This window comes from Bombyx mandarina, chromosome 01 (genome assembly GCF_030267445.1).
Source record: "Bombyx mandarina strain Sakado chromosome 01, ASM3026744v2".
Lineage (NCBI taxonomy): Eukaryota > Metazoa > Arthropoda > Insecta > Lepidoptera > Bombycidae > Bombyx > Bombyx mandarina.
Window position 1 is genome coordinate 5,931,611 of NC_143208.1, and position 20,880 is coordinate 5,952,490.

A 20,880-nucleotide genomic window follows, 5' to 3' on the forward strand; every position below is an offset into this window, starting at 1 on the left:
GTCACTCGGAAATACTGGAGATCCAAAACAGTGAAAGAATTTTTCAAATCGGTTCAGTAGTTTTAAAGCCTATTCAAAACAAACAAACAAACAAACAAATCTTTCCTCTTTATAATATTAGTATAGAAGTATAGATTACTTTATTCTTTCATCAATAGTTTTCGCAGGGCACGCGATGTAAAGAATATTTTAGGTGATTTTCTTACACCTTGGGTTACATTATTGGAGTTTTAGTAATGATCCCTAACTTTTTTCAATAAATAACATAGCCTATGTCACTCGGAAATACTGGAGCTCCTAAACAGTGAAAGAATTTTTCAAATCGGTTCAGTAGTTTCAAAGCCTATTCAAAACAAACAAACAAACAAATCTTTCCTCTTTATAATATTAGTATAGACTATCTTATCCAAAGCTAACACACAATAATGTAGACACTAAGAAAAATAGACAAGCGAAGCCACGGACGGTCGATAGTTGCCTACGATTAAAAAGTACGATGTTATAGAAAATTATTTAACGAACCGTTACTGCAATAATTGTAACATTTTAATTATTCCAATCGTTCTCAAACATGTGGAATTCGAGAACAAAGATTTGGTTGGATATTATAATAGGTATATTTATTAAAATGTATTGATATAAGATAAAATAAAATTTCATGACATTTATTTAATAAGTACTAAAAACAACAAATTGTCTCTAATTTTAGTAGTTTGCCTTGCAACACTTTGTGGTGGAAGGCAACCTTTTAAACCAGTATTCGGATCGTTACCATTTTTGGTAAGTTCTTAAGAGTATAATATAATTATTTAATATAATTATAATATATACTATAGGCTTTGTAGACACCCGTTTTGCTTGTATCCTAGTATTGCTGACTACTATATTTCAATTTCAAATTACATTCTATATTAACTACATAATATCAAGTGGACCATATGTTCGATCGCCTTTTTAGGAATTATGATGCAGCACTGTAAAAAGTTTACGACATTTCATTGTGGCTTTCCTCAATGTTGGACGTATGCTTGTAATACACAAATGCTGAAACTTTAAGCGTTTTCATTTGATTTTTTATTGCGACTGACGTCGTTTCCGAATACAGTCAAACGTGGATAAGAGAGAGTTCAAGGGAGCACAATCTCATTCTCGCTTATAAGAGGTTTCTCACTAACCCGAGTTTCTCGCTAATGCTCCCTCTGAATTTCGATTCGCGATTTTCCGCATTAAAATGCATTCACTATTTTAAGTTTATGACTTTAATGACAGTACTTTAATTTTCTGTTTTTACATGATGCAGAACAGAACTTTCCTTCGCAATTGATTAACGATAAACTGAGTAAGTCCGACAAACAGGACGGTACACAGGCACACGTGTCCATTCGAAAATAATGCGATAAAAGAATACGATAAAATAACAACGTTATTTAGTTCCACGAAATGGAATAGGTTCAATATTCACGAGAAAACAATACAAAAACAATGATAGGAAGTTCCACGAAAGTTAAAAATGAGTCATAAAATAGCAGATGTTAAATTTGTAATTTGTTCCTCCTAAATAATATAAATAAATAAATAAAGCTCGGCTGTCGCTTATAGAGGTATAGGATAGGTAGCAGTCTCACTTACGGAGGTCCATGAGGAAAAACGACTCTCTCTTACAGATGTTTCTGTTTCTCGCTAATAGAGGTTTTGGGAGCTTAAAATGACGGGTCCTTGCTATTACTCTCACTTATAGAGTTTTCTTACTTATCCAGTTCTCACTTACCCAGGTTTGACTGTATTAGTTTTCGAAAAGTTCAATATTCCCTATATAATGAAATTTCTATAAAAATCTTCCTATAAATATCTTACAAAAACAGGTATATTTTCCGTCACGTCATCGAGGGCTTTGTGTGGGAAGCCTAGTATCTAGAACAGCTGTGATTTCCGCTGCTGTGTGTGTGACCAGCCCTGTGTCTCCGGTGAGGGACACACGATCCATAAATGTAGTAGTAGGAGCAACATATCGCCACCCCAGAAAAGGCATCAGAGTACAAGTTTCTAAAGTCATAATACCAAACTGTGAGTATACGATGGAATCGAGTTGCTCGGTGAGTAATTTGAAGTTGCCCAGGCGTTAGTTACACTGGAATACATGCTGAGTGGAATAATTTAAATTAAAATATTTAAGTATTAAAATAAAATATCTGCTCTCTGCAGCCAATAAATTCATGAATAAAGAAATTAAAAAAACATAGAGTATCACATAAAATAAACGTGGTCACGTCACCAGCCCTGATTCATTGATTAATATCAATTGCTTCTGTATATTTTTTTCTCTGTTAATTCACGGCCATTTTACCATTTATTTATTTTGTGCATACTTTTTATTTTAATCAATGTGCAAAATTCAGTCATGTTATTATTAATTATTCCTTCCACAATAATTTTTACTTCATTTCCCTTTGGTAAAAACAAAAACTCACTTAAGTAATATGTACGTTTTTTTACATAATAATATGAAAAAAACGTTACGTTAAATGAATCACATGGATCCGTTGTTCACGTTTATCATACAAATACAGCTTAAAAAAAAAACTCTACAAGCAGGAGTAAATAAATACATATTACTGTTTAAGTTAAACTATTTTACCATAAAATGAATACGCTACCTCTGTGTAGCATCATATCATTATATACATACAAATATCTAATTATTAAAATATTTTAGTTATAAATACTTATACCGGCTATACGAGTATTATACTTAGGTATACTTATAATAATTTTACCTTAAAACTAGTTATAAAAATGAAAAATTAGAGTCAAATAGAGAGAGCTTGTCTAATATCCCAGGCAACCTTCTACAAAGATACTATTAAAAAAATAGACCTTCACTACCAGTTGACTTGTTAATTTGGATAAAGTTATGAAAAACTGGAGGTTTTAAATATTAAAAATTAACATGTCGAAATGTAAATCTCTTATGAAATGTTGCAATTTCTCAAGCAAAAAATTTGCATGTGTTTGTTCTAACTCATTTAATCGCACTGTCCCTGGAACCAATCTAACACGTGTCGAGTTATAAAGGACTGACCACATTTCTAAAGTCATGACGATATATATAAAAGGACCTAAGGAGGTTAACTTGAAATAGCCCTGGCTGAGCCCATGCTCGTCCATTTGTCCTGGTTAAAATTGGTAAGGCTACCCGCCACAAATACCACCCCTCATCTTCTTAAAAAAACATAATTAACTAGACACACATTTTATTTTTTACTGTCTTAAAAGACGTATCTATGATAAGTTTCAGTTTAGTTAATGGTCTTTAATACAGTTTTCTATTGGGGCAATGTTGCCGATTTCAAAATTATTTCCATTCTGAAAAAAAAAATACAATTCATGTTTTTTGGTTATAATATACAGAAAAATATATTTATAAATCTATAGTGTTATAGTGTCTTTTTGAAAATGCCATGTCTGTAGGTGTAGGAAACTATTTATAAAATCCTCCACAAGTGTCTGATTTCTCAAAGCATGCGTATTCCGCTCAGCGACCGGTTGATGAAAGCCTGAAATAGATTAAAAACAGAGTACACAAAACTCATCATCGTAACTATCTACATATATGTAAACTCTGTAAAATGTAACCTTCTTTATTATTTTGAAGTGAGAATGTATTTTTTGGTTTGAAAATACATAAAAAAGGACCTCAAATATTAAATTATTCCCTGGAAATATCTTGACCAGTTGACTTATTTTTAAATCAGTATATGGTGAGTCTATAATAGACAGGGAAATCGAATCACACGTCCCGTGTCGAGCACAATTGCAAATTGTGATTGATTGCTGTTATCCTCAGTGTGGTAGAATACCTTCCGCATACGTTGAGGACTCTGGGCAAAGTCAAAGGACAAAAATAGCTCAACGCTTATTGCGCACTGTAACTGGGTACTGATCAACTGATACGACGTTACATTGTATAGTCTACTTGTCTACCTACCTACCTACCTATGTAGAGTTAAGTTTCCGATCAGAATATACTTAAATGACATACCAAATAACTGCAAGCTTATACAATTGAAATAAGTAACTAAGATTTAAATCATGGGTTCCGGCTTGAAAGCTGAGACATCGGTTATACTATACAATAGACCTCATCAGACCAGATAAATTGGGTGGCGGAATTTACGATGCGATGTATTTATTTGGGTTAATCGTTCACTCTTTCATTTAAAAAAAATGAAAGAACCCAATCATCCTACTGTTTCATACGAATAATAAAACTAAAACGAATGAAGAGCAATGAACAATCGTATATTTTAAATAGCGTCGTTGGTCTATTGCACGGAATAGATAAATAAGGTTGGAAAGGCCTTTGCTCTAATTTTGTATTAGAACCAGTGTCGCCGCTTCATCCCCACTATTTTAATTTCTACACATACACATACTGTGATTACAAGTATTTCGCACACAACAAAAACACCCACACATAAATCTCAGGACAGATATTCGTTCGCAAACTAGCACAAAACACCCGTAGGCATACACACTCACACACGCAAAAAGGCAATAAAAATGTTCATACACGCTAGTGCTTGATAAAATCGATATTCTTTATCGATAAATTATCTGATGAATGAATGGAGAAAATGAAACATGAAATAAATATTAAAAAAAAAAACTATTTTACTTTTATTAATTACAAATACTCACTGCCCCTGGAATAAAACGTATTTGTTAAGCAGTTGGCGCTTGCTATTAATTGCGAATGAATTTTTCAAAACTAAGTGTATTCTGATTTTTTTATGGTAAAATCATTTTCAGTAAAATGTTTAGAGCAAATAGTACTCGTCTTCGTCTCCAGTTTCCTCTACCTGTCACGTCAATCCATTGTTCCCTGGCGTTAGGTTCTTTAGGAAACCTAATTTTTTTAATTTACTGCATAAGTCAAATAGCATTTTACTTAGATTTTAATACGTCTTAGACAATATAGTAAATACCCGTAAATGAGAGGTCTACATGTCCCTTTATATTATACCTTCACATTAATTTAATGATAATAATTCAATAATAATAATACATATTTATTTTACTCAAAATACGTCTCACTAAGAATATACTAGGTATCATTAATTAAATATAAAATAATGCAAAAATTATCCATGTCAAATGTAAATATAGTTGAGAATTCTGTCGATTATTTTATTTCACCACATGGTCACCTCACTATCGACAAATTGCACCACGGCCAATCAGGGCAAAAGCCGAAATTTCAAAGATTGAAGTGTAGAGAACGCAATGCATGTAGTACATTGGAAGCTGACTTGGTCATTGCGTTCATTGGGCGAGTACACATCGCGCAATGTATGCTATTTATAACTTGCTGCAATAATATTGTTAATGTTTGGAATTTCATAATGCTCAGTATATTTTTATGTTTTAGACAAATAATATTGTAATTAAATGGTAATTTCGACTTACCGATCGAAAGATATACCTCCTCGCTCTATACTTGAGGTCTGATTTTTTGTTTTACAAGTTATAATTGCACAACACGGCACTATAAAGCGGAGATCTGTTCGCCAAAGTAGTCCGAAGCGCACTAAACGCGGTGAATGAAAGGATCGGTCGAGTTATGATTGTAGAAACATAACTGTGGCACGCTTGCCCCGCCTACATTACCATTCCAACCTTATTTATCTATTCCGTGGTCTATTGGTTACTACTGACCCTGATTGTTCTCTTTCAAGCTCAATATTTTTGTTAAATATATTAAATTTGTTATTCGGGGTCTGCGTGTAAATACTTGTGTCACTACTTGAATGTTCTGTATTTTAACAGTGCGAAATGTGTCGTCATCAAATCGTGGCTATCTCATGCAGAAGTCTCCGGCTGTTCTCATTCTGAAACGAAAAGTACCGGATGTCTTCACTGAGATCCCAATGCGCGCCCTAGACATCGACTACAAAGGGGAAGAAAAGTTAACATTGCAAGAAGAATGTCTTGTACCGGGCTGGCACTTTTTTTATAAAGGGGTAAGTAACACAATTATCTTTTCTATGTGTGCACACACATAAATATAATAATGTGTATTTTATAACAAACATTCTTTGTTAGGATCGACACACTTGACAATAAAATGACTGATACCCCTTGACTCTTATTCTGCAATATTAGTAGAATGAATGACAGTCTTCATTAGTTATTGGTATCACCATTGAAATAATAATAATAATATTATTAGCTTGCTATGCATGTGACCTACATTTTTTTTGTTAGTTTTATTAGGCTTTAAACTAACAAGCTAAAGGCTTTTGCAATTTCTGATTAGTGTTAAGCAAAAAATAAGATAATAATTATGGAAACGATCTGTGTCTCGCCGGTACTGCCTCCATTTATTTGTAGTCTTACATCGTCACTGCTGCTTCAAAATGCAATTTAGCAATGGCGTACTTAAATGCCGTTTTACAAAGAATTCGATGGTGCTAACAAAAATAGCGATTAAATCGACATTTGTTTCTTCATTCACAATGCAAATATGCATTGTAAATGCTGTGAAAGAAAAATGCTCAAATGATTATATTTATTAAATTAAATTCGTGACCTTCCAGGTTACACACTAGACCAGTCGCCTTCATAAATAATATTCACCAAACAAAATGTTGGCGGATTTTTTATCAATATTTTTTGTGTGTTTTATCCATTTGTGTGTTTATACAGACAGCATACTTTTCTAAAAATCTTTATACTAGAGTCAGTTACTTATTTCCTGTTCAAACATATGCCCTGCACGTGCACAAAACAGTAGTGAATTCTATTTTGAAGACGTTGTCAATTTACGAAATGATAAAATAATGTGACAATTCATGTTTTTAAATGTATTATGTATATATAATACGCAGTTGAACTGGCAAATCCATATCATATATACATTTATAAATTACGGTCGTATAAAGATAATGAATACTTGGAATTATTATAAGACCGATATGAGAAGGTTCGAAGTTTTTTAAGAATTCTATCTTCATAATTTTTATAATATTTAACACACTATGGCAAACTTTATTAACGACTGGTGCACAGTAACGGACCAAGTAGAGGTTTTCTTTAGATATTTAGGTAATGGATTCGCAAATATCACGAGTACGACATCTATACCTAGTCTTGCCATAAATACTGAGACAAAGAAGAAAAAAGAAACTATTGCAAATAACATTTATTACTTTTACAGTGTGTTAATTTAATACATAAATATAAAACAATTTAAAGTATAAAAAGCTTATTCGAAGTGGTCTCCATTGGCTGCAATACAGTCCTTTAAACGTTGAGGCCAGTTATCAATAGAAGCACGCACTCTTTCCATGGGAAAAATTTTCACTGCCAATCGTACGGATTATTTTAGGGACTCCAAATTATCATGGCGTTTAGAGCAAGCCGTACTCTCTAAAACTGACCATAAATTATAATCCAGTGGATTAAGATCGGGACTAGACGACGGCCAGTCTTCAGCTCTGATGAAGTCCGAAACGTTCGTTTCCAACCAAGACTGCATAGACCGAGCTTTATAACCTGGCGCCGAATCTTGCTGGAAGGACCATTCTTGATTATTGAACATGGTGTTGTTAAGGAGCTTCACTACCTTCTCAAGAATAGTATCTTGATACACTTGTGTCCATGTTTTGATACCTTTTTCACAAAAGTATGGCTAAGTCACTCCTTCATAGCTAATACCCCACCAAACCATCACTGAAGTCGGATAGTGCCCACGTTGCACTCTGTCGACTAATTGAGAAGCTTCCTTAGAGCTTTGAGCATAAATACGGTCATTTTGTTTGTTAAAATGTTGCTCAATTGCAAAAAATTTCTCATCCGTAAACAAAATTTTTCTATGACCTCCCTTTGCGTACCGCTTCAGTAGTTGTTTCGATTTTACCACCCTATTCTCTTTTAAATTATCAGTTAAGAAATGACCAGTACGTCTCTTATAGGCTGCAAGTCCTAAGTCATCTTTTAAAATACGCGACATGATTCTAGGTGCTATCTTCATCTCCCGAGATAAAATCTTTTGCTTTCGGACAGGATTTCTTCGAATTCTTTCCCTTACTGCTTTGACCACCTTTTTCGTACGAACACTACGTGGACGGCCAGATCTTTTTCTGTTACAAACAGAGGAGGTCTCATCGCACCTATTAATAGCCCGGTACACAAACATTTTACTAATACCAAGCGTATGGAGAGTTTTAAAAATTGCATTCCATACCTACTTTGTGTAATGCAATCACAGCGATTCGGCTCTCTATAACACCCCACTCCATTTCAATATCGCAAAATATTGTATAATGTATTGGCGCCAAAATGAGAAAACTCAATGAGCAATCATATAAAAATGACAGATTCCCAATTCAAATGTAATATTTTGTTTATTTTTAATTGTAACACTATTTATGGCCAGACTAAGTAAATAAACTGAACCTGTAAAAACTTCTTGCGAATTCATAGAGTCCTTTTAAGCGTGCAAATAAACCGCAAGCGGACGGAAACTGGTCTACCTTTTGTGTTATGTGTCTCATTACGACTAATGTAGACAAATAGTCACTCAATGTAGCGTTATTGTGAGTAAATTTTAAAAATACAAGATTTTACTATTGAAACTCAGTGAAGTCATAGATAATTAACACGACGCTATGCTGTTCACTGCCTAAGACTCGTCCGGCTTTTAATTATAATTTACGAGCAAGTGTATGCAAAGCTGGTCTTCTCTACTATCGACTATCCTGCCATCCATCTAGGTACTATAGAACCTTACTAATGATTCTGCTTAATTCACAATCCTCGAATTCTATCTTAACTATGTTTTAAAGAGGGCAGCAATATTCTGCTTTAGATGTCAAAAACCGCTCATCAGTGGGCCCTGAGTTCGTTCTGGACATCTTAGTTAACAAATATCATCTTATGCTCACATGGTTTTATTCATATTGACGATTTTCTGCCCGATATCTAATCGTGCAACGGAAATAGACTCACGTAAATTCCTCGATAGCTCAATAAATAAACTATATATCCGCTACTAATGGTATACTAGGAGAAAACGTTACGAAATTAAGTCCATTGCAATTGATTTTGAAGTAAAATGCAAATCAGCACAAAAAGCCCGCTTTGAGGAATCTTGAAGGTAATCTATAATTTATTCCTAAACAGAACAAAGCACCATCAATCCTGGGACTACTTTAATCCAGAATTAGAATGAGATGGAATATATAATTTAGAAATAAAGTATTCTGTTAATATTATTCTCGTTAACAAATTTTTCATGAATATTACGGAGTAAAAAACGTTAGTATTTGTCTCTGTGGCAGTGGTGGATTAAAGGTCCAGAGCCCCCTAGGCAATCACTTTATCGGCGCCCCTGTACCGGCCATAATAATAATATAAATTTTATTTTGCAATTATCATGACGTTGTATCATCAAACCGTAGACTTTAGTAGACCAGGACATTTAGTTCAGGCATTTAGTTCTTAATCGTCGATATATTATTTTCTTCATGTATTTAAAAATTCTGAACTCACGCGCCCCTTGCAACTACAAGCCCCTAGGCACGTGTTTAGTTTGGGTTACGGATAACCCGCCTCTGCTCTGTGGTAGATAACATTATGAGAACAAATTAAGACATAATATTTTTTGTAACTAATTTATTTCCATTTATTTTTCAGGTTTCATTGAAAATAATTGTTGTATTCTGATTTCAGGACAAGATATATCCATCGCATAAATTCCTTTTACAAAGGAATGTACGAGTACAGTTCATGAACATCGTGAAGAAGAGCGAGTGGTGTGAAACGCTTACAATCAAATTCCAAAAAGCTCTGAATAATTTGGGCTTCCTAGGATACTTCGATAAGACAGCGTGTATCTGCGTTAGAGATGTAAGATATTAAGATATTTTTATTTTTTATGACTTTTATTTTATTTTGATTGAATTAAAAAAAAAAATTAAAATTAGTGCAATATATATATTTATCGTATACGTAATTTGTACACCGGCATAGATCTATGCAAATACACCGGACGCCTAAACCTTCAGGCCACGACCGCTTGCTAAGAGTGTATTCTTTCAAATTTGAAAAAAACTGTCGATCTAAACACTCGTTAACCTAATTCGTAACAGAAAATTAAATTCATATACATATATCAATATACAATACATTTACTATATAGAAAAATATCAGTTGGTATCTAAAATTTGTTTTTCCTTTTTTAGCCAGATAGAACAGCTCAGCCGTGTCACGTAAGAGTTCGAAATTAACTATATTGAATAGGCTTTTATTAGTTTGACCTGTATGGTCTATTTAACTACGTCATGAAGTTATATTTCAAGCTAACTTGATAAATATAAGTTCAAAACGGTCGATTAACTTAAACATAATTGTATAACTGGCTTGACCAAGCTCATGATTTAAGGCTCAGGATATAGCAAAAAAAATTGTAATTTTAGTTGAATTTGCTATGAAAACGAGTTTTTTTACTTTTTAAGCTAGATTTATATTATTTAATTTATGAACCGATATTAATTTACATCTGTTTATGTATACACCGTATGTGATTGATTCATAGAATCCTTTAAATCCAAACAAATTTTATGTAAAAAAAAGTAAAACTAAAAAAATTCTCGGGTTATATTCGAAAAAAATGCGCAGTTTTGGAGGAACTAACAGAGGAAACATCAATGTCGACCTTTTTACATGCTATTTTCAGGCCGAACTACAACTGTCCCTTTCACGAAGTGCGGTTGTCTCTTTCGTTCTAATTTTAAGCGTTTCGACTTAACGGCTTTATCTTTATTGGCCGTCATTAAGTTTATTTAGTTTTAATTTTATAGTAATCATTCAAAACGATACCCAAACAATTCTTCCACGCGAGCATGTCTTATGATTACACTTTTTTGTAAACTTTCAGTCTATCGCTGCTTTTTTACAGAATTTAGATATTGGTATAATCACAACATGAATCCTCTACCGCTACTGATCTTGAGTCATGAGGTTGAAGTCTCAATTTTATTACATAAGGACCGTACCCCCTTCAATTTTCGAGATTGAAGGGAGACGCTTAAATGAGACATGAAAAGAATGTTGGTAAAGTCATAAATAACCTTTATTGTTATACTTATGCAAATCGAACAGTTAGGTCGGTAATTTATGCTAATGCTTAAACTGCTATTACAGATTGCAGTTAAAACAAGGCAACATGTGATTTTTATTTTTTGTCAGGGTATGTATGGTGCCCCTTTAATATGCAAAGGGCGAATGGTCGCCATGTTAATGGCCCCCGACGCACAATGGACCAACTGCACGGGATTCAGTAACGTCATGCACTTATTATCCAGTGCATACCTTAAGAAATACATGTCGTGTGTGAGCAGGTAAAATCAAACGACTTTCAGATGGTCAAATACATTAAATTAATGTGAGATTATTGCAGATAATGAATAACATGAATATATACAGTTTTTTAATGGAGCTGGAGATATCCAGCGAGTAATTAATTACACATTAATCTGTGTTCACTATAAATCAGTCACTCAGCTCATAAAAAAGTACAAAGCTTGGTGTTACCATTCACAGATTACGTTTTGGTTATTAATCACAAGGATAGTTTGGCAAACCAATTTTTTTTTAGTGAAATAAAAACTAGGTACGTTACAAATGTCCAGTATACCTAAGCGGCAATACACATAATAATTCGATATAGACTAAGGAAAAAAATCCTAAATCACCTGTTCTGCTTTTCAATAGACACTGTTATTTTTTCAGTTTATTTGAAATGGATACTCGTGTAGATTGGTCGATGCTACAGAAGTCAGTCTATGAAGATATCAATAATGAAGAATACGATTACATTCCAGAAATGTATGACAAAATATACGGGGACTCCTCGTCGAGCGAATAGAAAATGCAATGCCATTTATTTATCTATTTAATAATAATATTAATTATATAATTAATTAATTAAATTGTCACACCGAAAAAAAGAACTCATACTATTATGAAAGGGTTTTGTGTTCACACTGTTCATTTAAATCAATAAATTAATAAATAAAAAACGAATAGTATATTTCTGAGTGATGGCCGCTTGACTTGTAACTATCCAGATAATCGACGCGCTCACTAAAGACCTCTTGCACAATATTTTTTTTGTTCCATTCCGTGCTGTGCAAAAAATATTCGTGACCATCAACCTGCAGCCGTTCACTGCTGGAAACCGGCTGAGGCCTATGAAAGCCTAGGGTTCCCAACTGATATTTAAAAAAAATCTGTCATAGTTATTATTACGAACCAACGTGTTATTTAAGGCTCTTATTATATTCTTGACGTTTCAAAAAAGGGGAGTCTAAAAAATATACTAAGAGAGCCTCAAAGCTCGTAGTTACTAAATAAAAAAATAGGTTTACAAACTGAAGACAGAATGATACTGAACTATTTTGTCCTTACCTATTTATTTTTAGGTACAGTTTTGCTACCTTATTTTAGATTTTGAATATATTTAAAATAACGTGGAAATACATATAATTACATGCAAATAACTGTTTTTCTGTAGTTACTTTCGTAAATGTAGTAGGTATATAATTGCAGGAGAAAGAGCAAAGTATGGACATAAGATTATTGCTGATTTAATCAGTTATTTATTTTAAGCAAGTGACCTGTTCAATTCTCAAACTAAGGGCAGTGTGACACGAATGAAAACGTTTCATTTATCGAACATTTATTTGCTAATTAAAACAAAAGACAACAATAAAAGTAATAATACAATGACTGTAAAAGACGTGCAAGAATTTATTCTACCAAAAAAACTTCTAAACACATTTATAATTGTCAAATAATTATAAAATAACCCCCGATTATGGTCAAATAGGCACTAAAATCAAATGTACACCTTTCTTTACTTTGACATTTACCGAGATAAGAATTTTACATTGGGAACTAATAGAATTACATTAATTAATTATATAATAATGGAAAGACATTTAGAATTTAATTAATTGGCATTTCCAACATATCCCTTTAAGAATCGAGACACTACATCTAATATTTTGACTAATATATTCTATTATCTGTCGGAAGTCGGTAAAATATAATTATTGCAGGGTTAAGACAACTAATACAAAATGTGCATTCCGATAAGATTTATCTAACACTCAATATTTTTTTATTAATATTTTCAAAATAGTACAACCTTGTAAACGTATCGTACTTCGACTTCTTTGGTCAGTTGTCTGTTCGTTTCTCTACAATAATTTTGGCATGTTCGTTGTATCGAATATTCACCCCAAAAATACTATTATCTCATTTAACCCTGTAATAACAATAATTTTGTCTATTTGCCTATTATTATTATAAAATGGCGTATCTTTTAACGATATGCAACAAAACATGATCTAGCTGACTTACGATTTAATAATGATTTTTAAAAATATTAGAACAGAACACAGGTCTGCAAACCAATATTTATGGAACAACCGTATTGATTAAAACTTCTAAAATAGGTACCAAAAAGTGACACAATAATTTAATAATAATAATTGATAAAGATAAGTACGAGAATTGTATAATAAATATTCATTAAAATTACATGAAAAAGCACACAACTTTAAAATTATTCTAAAACGGCTTCACACTGTGCCGTTAAGGTTGTCTTCCATTACGACAATTGATATGGTCCAGTTTGATCCAAATGGAATTTAAATCTAAATTTTTATTAGACAAATAAGTTAAAAATAAGAAATAAATATATATTAACTTGTCACATTAAAAAATAAACACATAATAAGCAGGCCTGTGTGTGAATATAAAATAGATTAATACAAGAATAAAATACATTTTTCACTTAACTACATGAATAAAATTACTCAAACTTAATTTGTTGATTCAATATTGTTTAAAGAATTATAAATAACAGTAAAACTAAAAATATTAGTCCCACAAGAATCATTATAGCGAACCATTGTCGTCGGTCTGGAATTAAAAAAAAAACATTATTATTGTTATTGTTTATGACACCAGTAACGCAACCATCTAAAAAGTACTTTTATGGGGTTTTAACCAAATTAAAACGATCCTACAAATAATATTTTTACTTGAAATCACAACAATGATAAGCACATGTTTTCATTACTGTGTGGGCAATAGTTATAAATTCCCGCTCGATCTACGGCTAGCTTAACATTTACATTTTGGCCCATATGACGTCATTTACGTGTATTTTTTCTAACTGAGCAGATTAAAGTTGTGTACAGTCTATGTTTGAAAATATTGTGCAATGTAACCAAGCTACAAAGCAAACCGGTGGAAAAAACGATTTTAGAATTACATATTTTTTTACTTGCGTGTAAATGAACAAAATGAAGTTCTCACAATAAACTCAGTGATATTTTTCTCACAGAAATTAGAGTAGGGTTGTTCTTTAAATAGAATGTTCTTTAAACAATGCACAGATAAACCACAAACCGCGTCCTCGCTTGTTGGAGCATCGCTCAACCTGATTAATCGGTAAATAGTTTCATCATAAAAACGTAGCGTATTTCAATGACTAAACAAATATATGGAACGTAAAAAGCATCCATTTATACTACAAAGTCTCGATAACTTACCATTATTCATGTGAAGCAGCTTCGCGACTTTTTTAAGAGTGGAATCTAATTTAGAATCTGTGTTTTCAAGATCCGTATTCAAATCGTCCAACATTCTACAAAATATTAAAGATTGATAATATCAACTTTTTCCTTTTTTTTCCTACCTATGCTGATAGCCTTGAGAGGCTATATCAGCCTCGCTCTAACGTGTAGGTGAGCTCACCGGGCTCAAGCCAGAGTGGTGCTAATACTGGCTCTAGAGCTGTGCTTCGCAGAATCTACCACCGGATCGGAAACGCGACCCACTGAGAAGATTCGGCGAGAAACTCAGACTCGGCTGTGTCTATGGGTTAATTCGTTCGTAGAGTCCTTTGTCGCAAGCGACGGGTTCGACGACGACGTGGACCGGTGATTGTAGTACCTAAAAGCATCATTAATGGATCGAGAGGATCCGTAATGACGTGTTTTGGGCGATGTAGACTGTTTACCATTCGGTCTACAGGATCGGGTATGTAGTATCAACTAAAATCATTCGATGTTCTTGAATCTAAATCAATAAATATGCAAAGATAAATATGCAGATAAGTAATTTCTACCCTCCCCAGAGGAGAAATTAATCTAAGTCTTAAGATGTAAGTAATTATGGTTAAAATTTCGATAAGTGGACAAAACCCAGTTTTATGAAAAGGCGTACTCACACAGCTTGCTCGTCGAGTTCAAGACCAATCTGCTTGGAAACTGTCTTGAGCGAACCGACCGTCTCACTAATGACTTGTAGCTGCTCATTCTGATTTCCCAACAACTTATCTTGCATAGACAGAATATCATTGTCATAAATATCGAAGCGATTGGGACTATCGGTTTGATTCGCTAGTTTTGAATATTTAGTGTATTTCGGAGTGGATGTCCAATTGTTGCCAAAGTTCATTGGACTGTCGTCACCAAGTAGAGGCTCCCGAGCGGTTCCGTCATTGTCTCGATTGCGGTTCAAGCTCATCTTGCTCTTCATGTTCTGCGGTATATACAAAAACTTGTTATTCATAATTATTCGTAATTTTTGTCCGGTGTTCAATAAACAAATAATGTTTTTTTTTTATATTATTCACACCTTGACTTCTTGCTTCGTTGCTTCGATAAAGGTTCGCCTATCACAAATTTCTTTGTTGTCAATCTTGAATTTTGAAGAGTTCTTCTCTACAATACTTGGAGGTATGTGGTTAAGAAATTTATATTTTACTCAAATTGCGCACTGTTACTTATGTAAGCAATGAAAGGTGATATGTTGCGACTCACGAAATGTGATTTTTATACGGTCCCTTGCGACTGGTCAATAATTTTCTGTATTAGACATCCTTCAACATTGTTATACTAAATTTCTGTTTGAATAAAACATACTAATGAACTAACAATTAATAAATATTTTGTAGAATAAGTTTTCATTTTCGTCGTGTCTTGCGGTGGAATTTTGAAAAGAAATTCTTGTAACTATATATGTCTATAATTTGCATGCCTTTTATCCCACTCTATATATTCTGCACATTAATGAAAATCACTAATAAATACAAACAAGAGCAATAAAAAAATATGTTGATTCCTTTTTTAAGGATTACGCGAGTATTTTCGGAACCATTGGCGCGCTTTTGCCTAGAATGAACTACCAACCTTTGTAAACAAAACTATGCAACGACGAACTTAACACATCGATGAAGATATACTATGCTTACTTGATTTTAGAGTTGGGCAAATAATGTCAAAAATTAATTGAACGGAAACCAGTACTTTCAGAGTTCTTTTTGCGGACTGTATCATGTCACTTTGCATCTTGTTATTTTGACGCATTTATATAGTTCACGTAAGAGAAGATCTAGGTTACTGTTCTCTATTCTATTCCTAAATTAGTTTGTGACGAACCCACCACCGGACGAAATTGTTTTATGACAAGATGCTAGATTTATCACAGTTATTATTGTATACATACATACAAATCAATGACCCTTTAAACCCAAGAACTTAAGCCATGCTATTTGATGATATCAATTTAAATATTAGGTAAATTCTGTGTAATTTGGGCAAGATCACGAAACAGATCCTTAGCATGTATGCCTGTTAGTTCAAATGTGAATGACCTATTCTATCCTATGACTGCTATATTTTCAGTTTACCAATTGTTTCGGGGTCTAAATAAATCTCATTACATTGCAACTTGCCACTTTTCATTGTTCATCTAGATTAATCGACTATATAGAATAAGATATAAACATAATATCCATGTAACTAATACAGAATTATGTGAATGTCCTAACAGAAAAGTACTCTTGTATTGATATTTTATTAATGAATTCTAATAATGATAAGATGATGCGTAAATTTTCTCAGAGTAAAAATACTTCTAATATGAATGCTGCATTATTTATAATGGGAACTGCTTACTTGTGTTTGTAATGCTTTCATGCATTCCTGCTTGATGGGAGAGACACTCATTATTAAATCTCTACTTCATGTCACCAAGCAGGTGATGGCAGATTGCCACCATAATGTGATATGATATATATGAATTGTTGCCATGACTAAACAGCAAGTGGAGTCATGTGACAAACTAAAGAATAAAAAAAAAATTAAGAAGCTAACATGAAGGTGAGTAATTCGTAAATAATATATTAAGCAATTCCAAATAACAAAACATAAAGGACCATGAAAATTAGTAATGTTGGAATTTGAGATAGCACAAATAAATCTAATGGAACGTTTTTGTTAACATTTAACTGATAAGTTTATCAATTTAAAAAGCATCTACAACAAACATCATCACTATTTTACAAAATATGAAATAATTTTAAAGGATATTTATTGTATCTTCTAAATCTTCCAAATCCCATTCAATGCTGCGCAGTGCATTTTTCAATTCAGTCGAAGTCCATTCTACTTCTGGACTACTTGCAATTATTGGAGTCTTACAAATCTCCTGCCAGCGTAGGTACAAACCACGAGTCTTATTCAGTGCTTTGAACACCTCACTGTGTCAGAAAAGTACCAAAAGTTAATATAGTAAGTGAAAGCTGATGTCATATACAAAATATATAGGGTTTCACAAATATTTAGAAGAAAAACTCATGAAATATTGTGTATGTCTAAAAGAAAAGTTAATTTCGTTCTTAAGTACTACATTTATTTATTTATTTTATTATTTATTGCTTGGGTGGACAAGCTCATGTCCCACTTGGAGTTAAGTAGTTACTTGAGATATGAGTTCTAATGTCTTAATTTTAAAGTACAAAGGCTGCTCCACCCTTCAAACAGAATCACCTACCAGTGGTACCTACCCATGCGGACTCACAAGACGCTTACCACCAGTAAAAATTAATCACATTTCACCAAATAATTTCATTCAATCAATCATTTGATCCATCAATCAACAAAGAATTTGAATTTTTAACATTCCTTGTCCGAATTTGAAGCAAAAGCTCTTGAGAGCATGTCAAAAACCTTCAAGTCATGGGAGTAACATCAAAATTTGGTCATTAGAAACATACTGCTGTAGCTGAGTTTGAAATGAACCCCCCTCTAACATGTTTTCTGACAGCTATGACATGTCTTTCTTCAAACGAGATGTAAGTGTCCTCAAAATTAGGCATCAGTTTGGCTGTGCCCTTGACATTGCTCATGTACATAGCTTATGAAGGTTAATTACCATCAGGTGGACCATACGGTCTTTTTACAAAGGCAATAAAAAATTATAGTTCTCAAAGTATGAGCCCATTTACTATTTAATTCTTCCTATTCCTACTATTTAATCCAACAATTATTTATAATAATCCTATAGCCATATACATAATGTTAAATGTTATTATTTCTCATAAGATCTTTCTACTTGAAGATCAATAAAGCAATTACTTAATATAACAGTTGAATGAGTTGTTAATTAGTGTGTTCACCCAAATATGTAATAAAAAAAATATTAAAATCTAAGTATCTATTTTGATGTGCAATAGCAATAGGACATTTTGTAACGATATTTAAAATTGTAATTTAATAAATATTCAATTTATTTAAATCCTATAATTTTTAAGTTTCATAAATATTATACTGTATATATATTATAAGAATATTAATATTGGATCTTCTATGAAAATTTAAAACTTTCTCATCACATTCTTAAACAAAGTTATTCATTTTGCTATTAAAAAGCTATAAAAACAAGAATAAACAAGACCTGTACTTTGTCAGTTTTTCTCCTCTTAGCTGATATTACTTTAGGTGATGTCTTAGAAGTAAAACTAGACTAGATTGAGTTGATTTCGTACTTTTATGTTACTTAATTATAGTCCACAAATGACACTTAATTATTTTAAAGTGTGTTACATTTATTTTTAACAGTAAACAGATGCACAATACTAAATTCGTTTTCATTATTAAATCAATATTCGTATATAAACCTTAACTTCACACTTCAGCCTTTGCTTTTTGCTACACAGTATCATGTAATATTCAGCACCACCCACTGGAAACAATTACCTTACCCTAGCTGCAATGCCATCTATTAATATAAATGAACAGTTACTTTACTCCACTTACTCTTTAACGACGTAGAAAGGATCTTCTAAAGTCATGTCAACAAAAAATAAAACAAAAATTTTAAAAGAACCATGTGATTGTGGATTTTCTAAAATTTTAAACTGTAAATTTAACCATAAATGCACACTCTCTTACACTCGTACAATACCTCGGCTTGGCGACCAACCCACAGAATATCGAGTGTGATACCTACCCTGTTTAAAGCTCGCTCGATGAAGCCTTATTCTCTATCCCTTGCTCGCTCATGTAAAATGCAAACAGCGCAGAGTGGCAAAACGCTCTGCAGTGCGCAACCGCAGAGGACTTATTTCGGGGCGGGAGAACTCACAACAAACCCTTGCTTAGATTCACCCCACAATAGCCCCACACTATCAATCTATTACCACCTCGTTGCCTCCCTTCTTTCAGAGTTCAGTTTTGGTTTTGTCACTTTTTTTACTCTAGAACTTGTATTGCTGCACAATATATAGCTGTATGTAACTAATACACTTCGAATTTTAATAATTAAATATAAAATGTATCATAGTACAGTGTATAAAACAAAACTTCGAAAAAAAATAGTGATTTTGTACATACATTTAGTGTATTTATAAACTTTTTTGTTATTGTTGTACATTATGAATGTTATTGTCTATGGTACAATATATGCTTCCTAATTCAAACCTATAGAGCACAAAATTCTAGCAGCTGTTTGCACGTACACCCTGATCACATTTTTATTCCTAAAAAAGATGCTTACTCCGAAGCAATATGTGAAGAGCACCAGCACCCGAACTGATGACCACGACACGACCACTCTCCCAAGAGTGCATACGCCTGAGAAGAAGAAGAATCAGAACCAGACTTATGTAATAACTATAAAGCTAAATATTTTACGTTGTAATTATTTAAGGAGAATTGTTGAATTATAAAAATAATAATTATGCAATCCAGTGAGTCCGCATGGGTAGGTACCACCACCCGGCCTATTTCTGCCGTGAAGCAGTAACGCGTTTCGGTTTGAAGGGTGGAGCAGCCGTTGTAACTATATTGAGACCTTAGAACTGATATCTCAAGGCTGGTGGCAGCATTTACGTTGTAGATGTCCATGGGCTTCAGTAACCACTTAACACCAGGTGGACTGTGAACTCGTGCACCCATCTAAGCAAAAAAAAAGTCATTATCGTTAGCTTGAATACGTGAACTTAAATTAATTCTGTCGCTGACTCTTATTCCGGATTGTTAACAACAACAAAATTTAGAAATACAAAGTTCTGATTTAGTGTCTGAATGTGTATGTGAAGATATTTTAGGTCAGTACATATGCGTTGCTACCATTTATTCCAGCGGGAGTGCTTTGAGGAACTATTTTCTGCTATTATAGCGTATCGAAAAGGCATGGGTCGTTTTTTCTTAGAAAATGAGTTATCGATACGTTCTTAAATGATTTTCAGGATAATAGGGTAGCATCGTAAAATGAAAATAAAATAAAATATTTAAAAAGTTGGGTGGATATTGCTGGCAGGGGTATTGGAAGTTCGCATGAGTAGGCTCCACAATCCTGCATTTTTTTTACCTCGAAGCAATCACAGGTACTTCTGGACTTAAAAGGATAGATACCTTGTCTTCGTGTCTAAAAAGTAACACTGAGTTTTACCTACTAAAAAGATAAATATTCATGGGATGGATTCCCAACGCTCTTTTAATAAAAAAAAAACTG

The 20,880-nt window shown here is 33.0% G+C and overlaps 2 protein-coding genes across 2 annotated transcripts; one reads left to right on the top strand and one right to left on the bottom strand.

The window, feature by feature from the left end:
• The first annotated feature begins 571 nt into the window (after positions 1–571).
• On the top strand, positions 572–12,081 carry LOC114244537 (uncharacterized). The gene is made up of 8 exons (XM_028176390.2): positions 572–614; positions 710–780; positions 1,863–2,064; positions 5,827–6,020; positions 9,733–9,909; positions 10,245–10,271; positions 11,251–11,402; positions 11,794–12,081. Exons 1-8 carry the CDS (start codon positions 572–574, stop codon positions 11,927–11,929), a joined length of 1,002 nt encoding a protein of 333 aa, XP_028032191.2. The 3' UTR covers positions 11,930–12,081.
• Positions 12,082–12,725: 644 nt separating this feature from the next.
• On the bottom strand, positions 12,726–19,366 carry Syx6 (syntaxin 6). Its single transcript, XM_028176414.2, has 6 exons — positions 19,182–19,366; positions 17,454–17,623; positions 15,718–15,812; positions 15,308–15,621; positions 14,628–14,722; positions 12,726–13,992 (listed from the first exon to the last, which is right to left on the bottom strand). The coding sequence occupies exons 1-6, from the start codon at positions 19,214–19,216 to the stop codon at positions 13,916–13,918; spliced, it is 786 nt and encodes a 261-aa protein (XP_028032215.1). The 5' UTR covers positions 19,217–19,366; the 3' UTR covers positions 12,726–13,915.
• Positions 19,367–20,880: the final 1,514 nt, after the last annotated feature.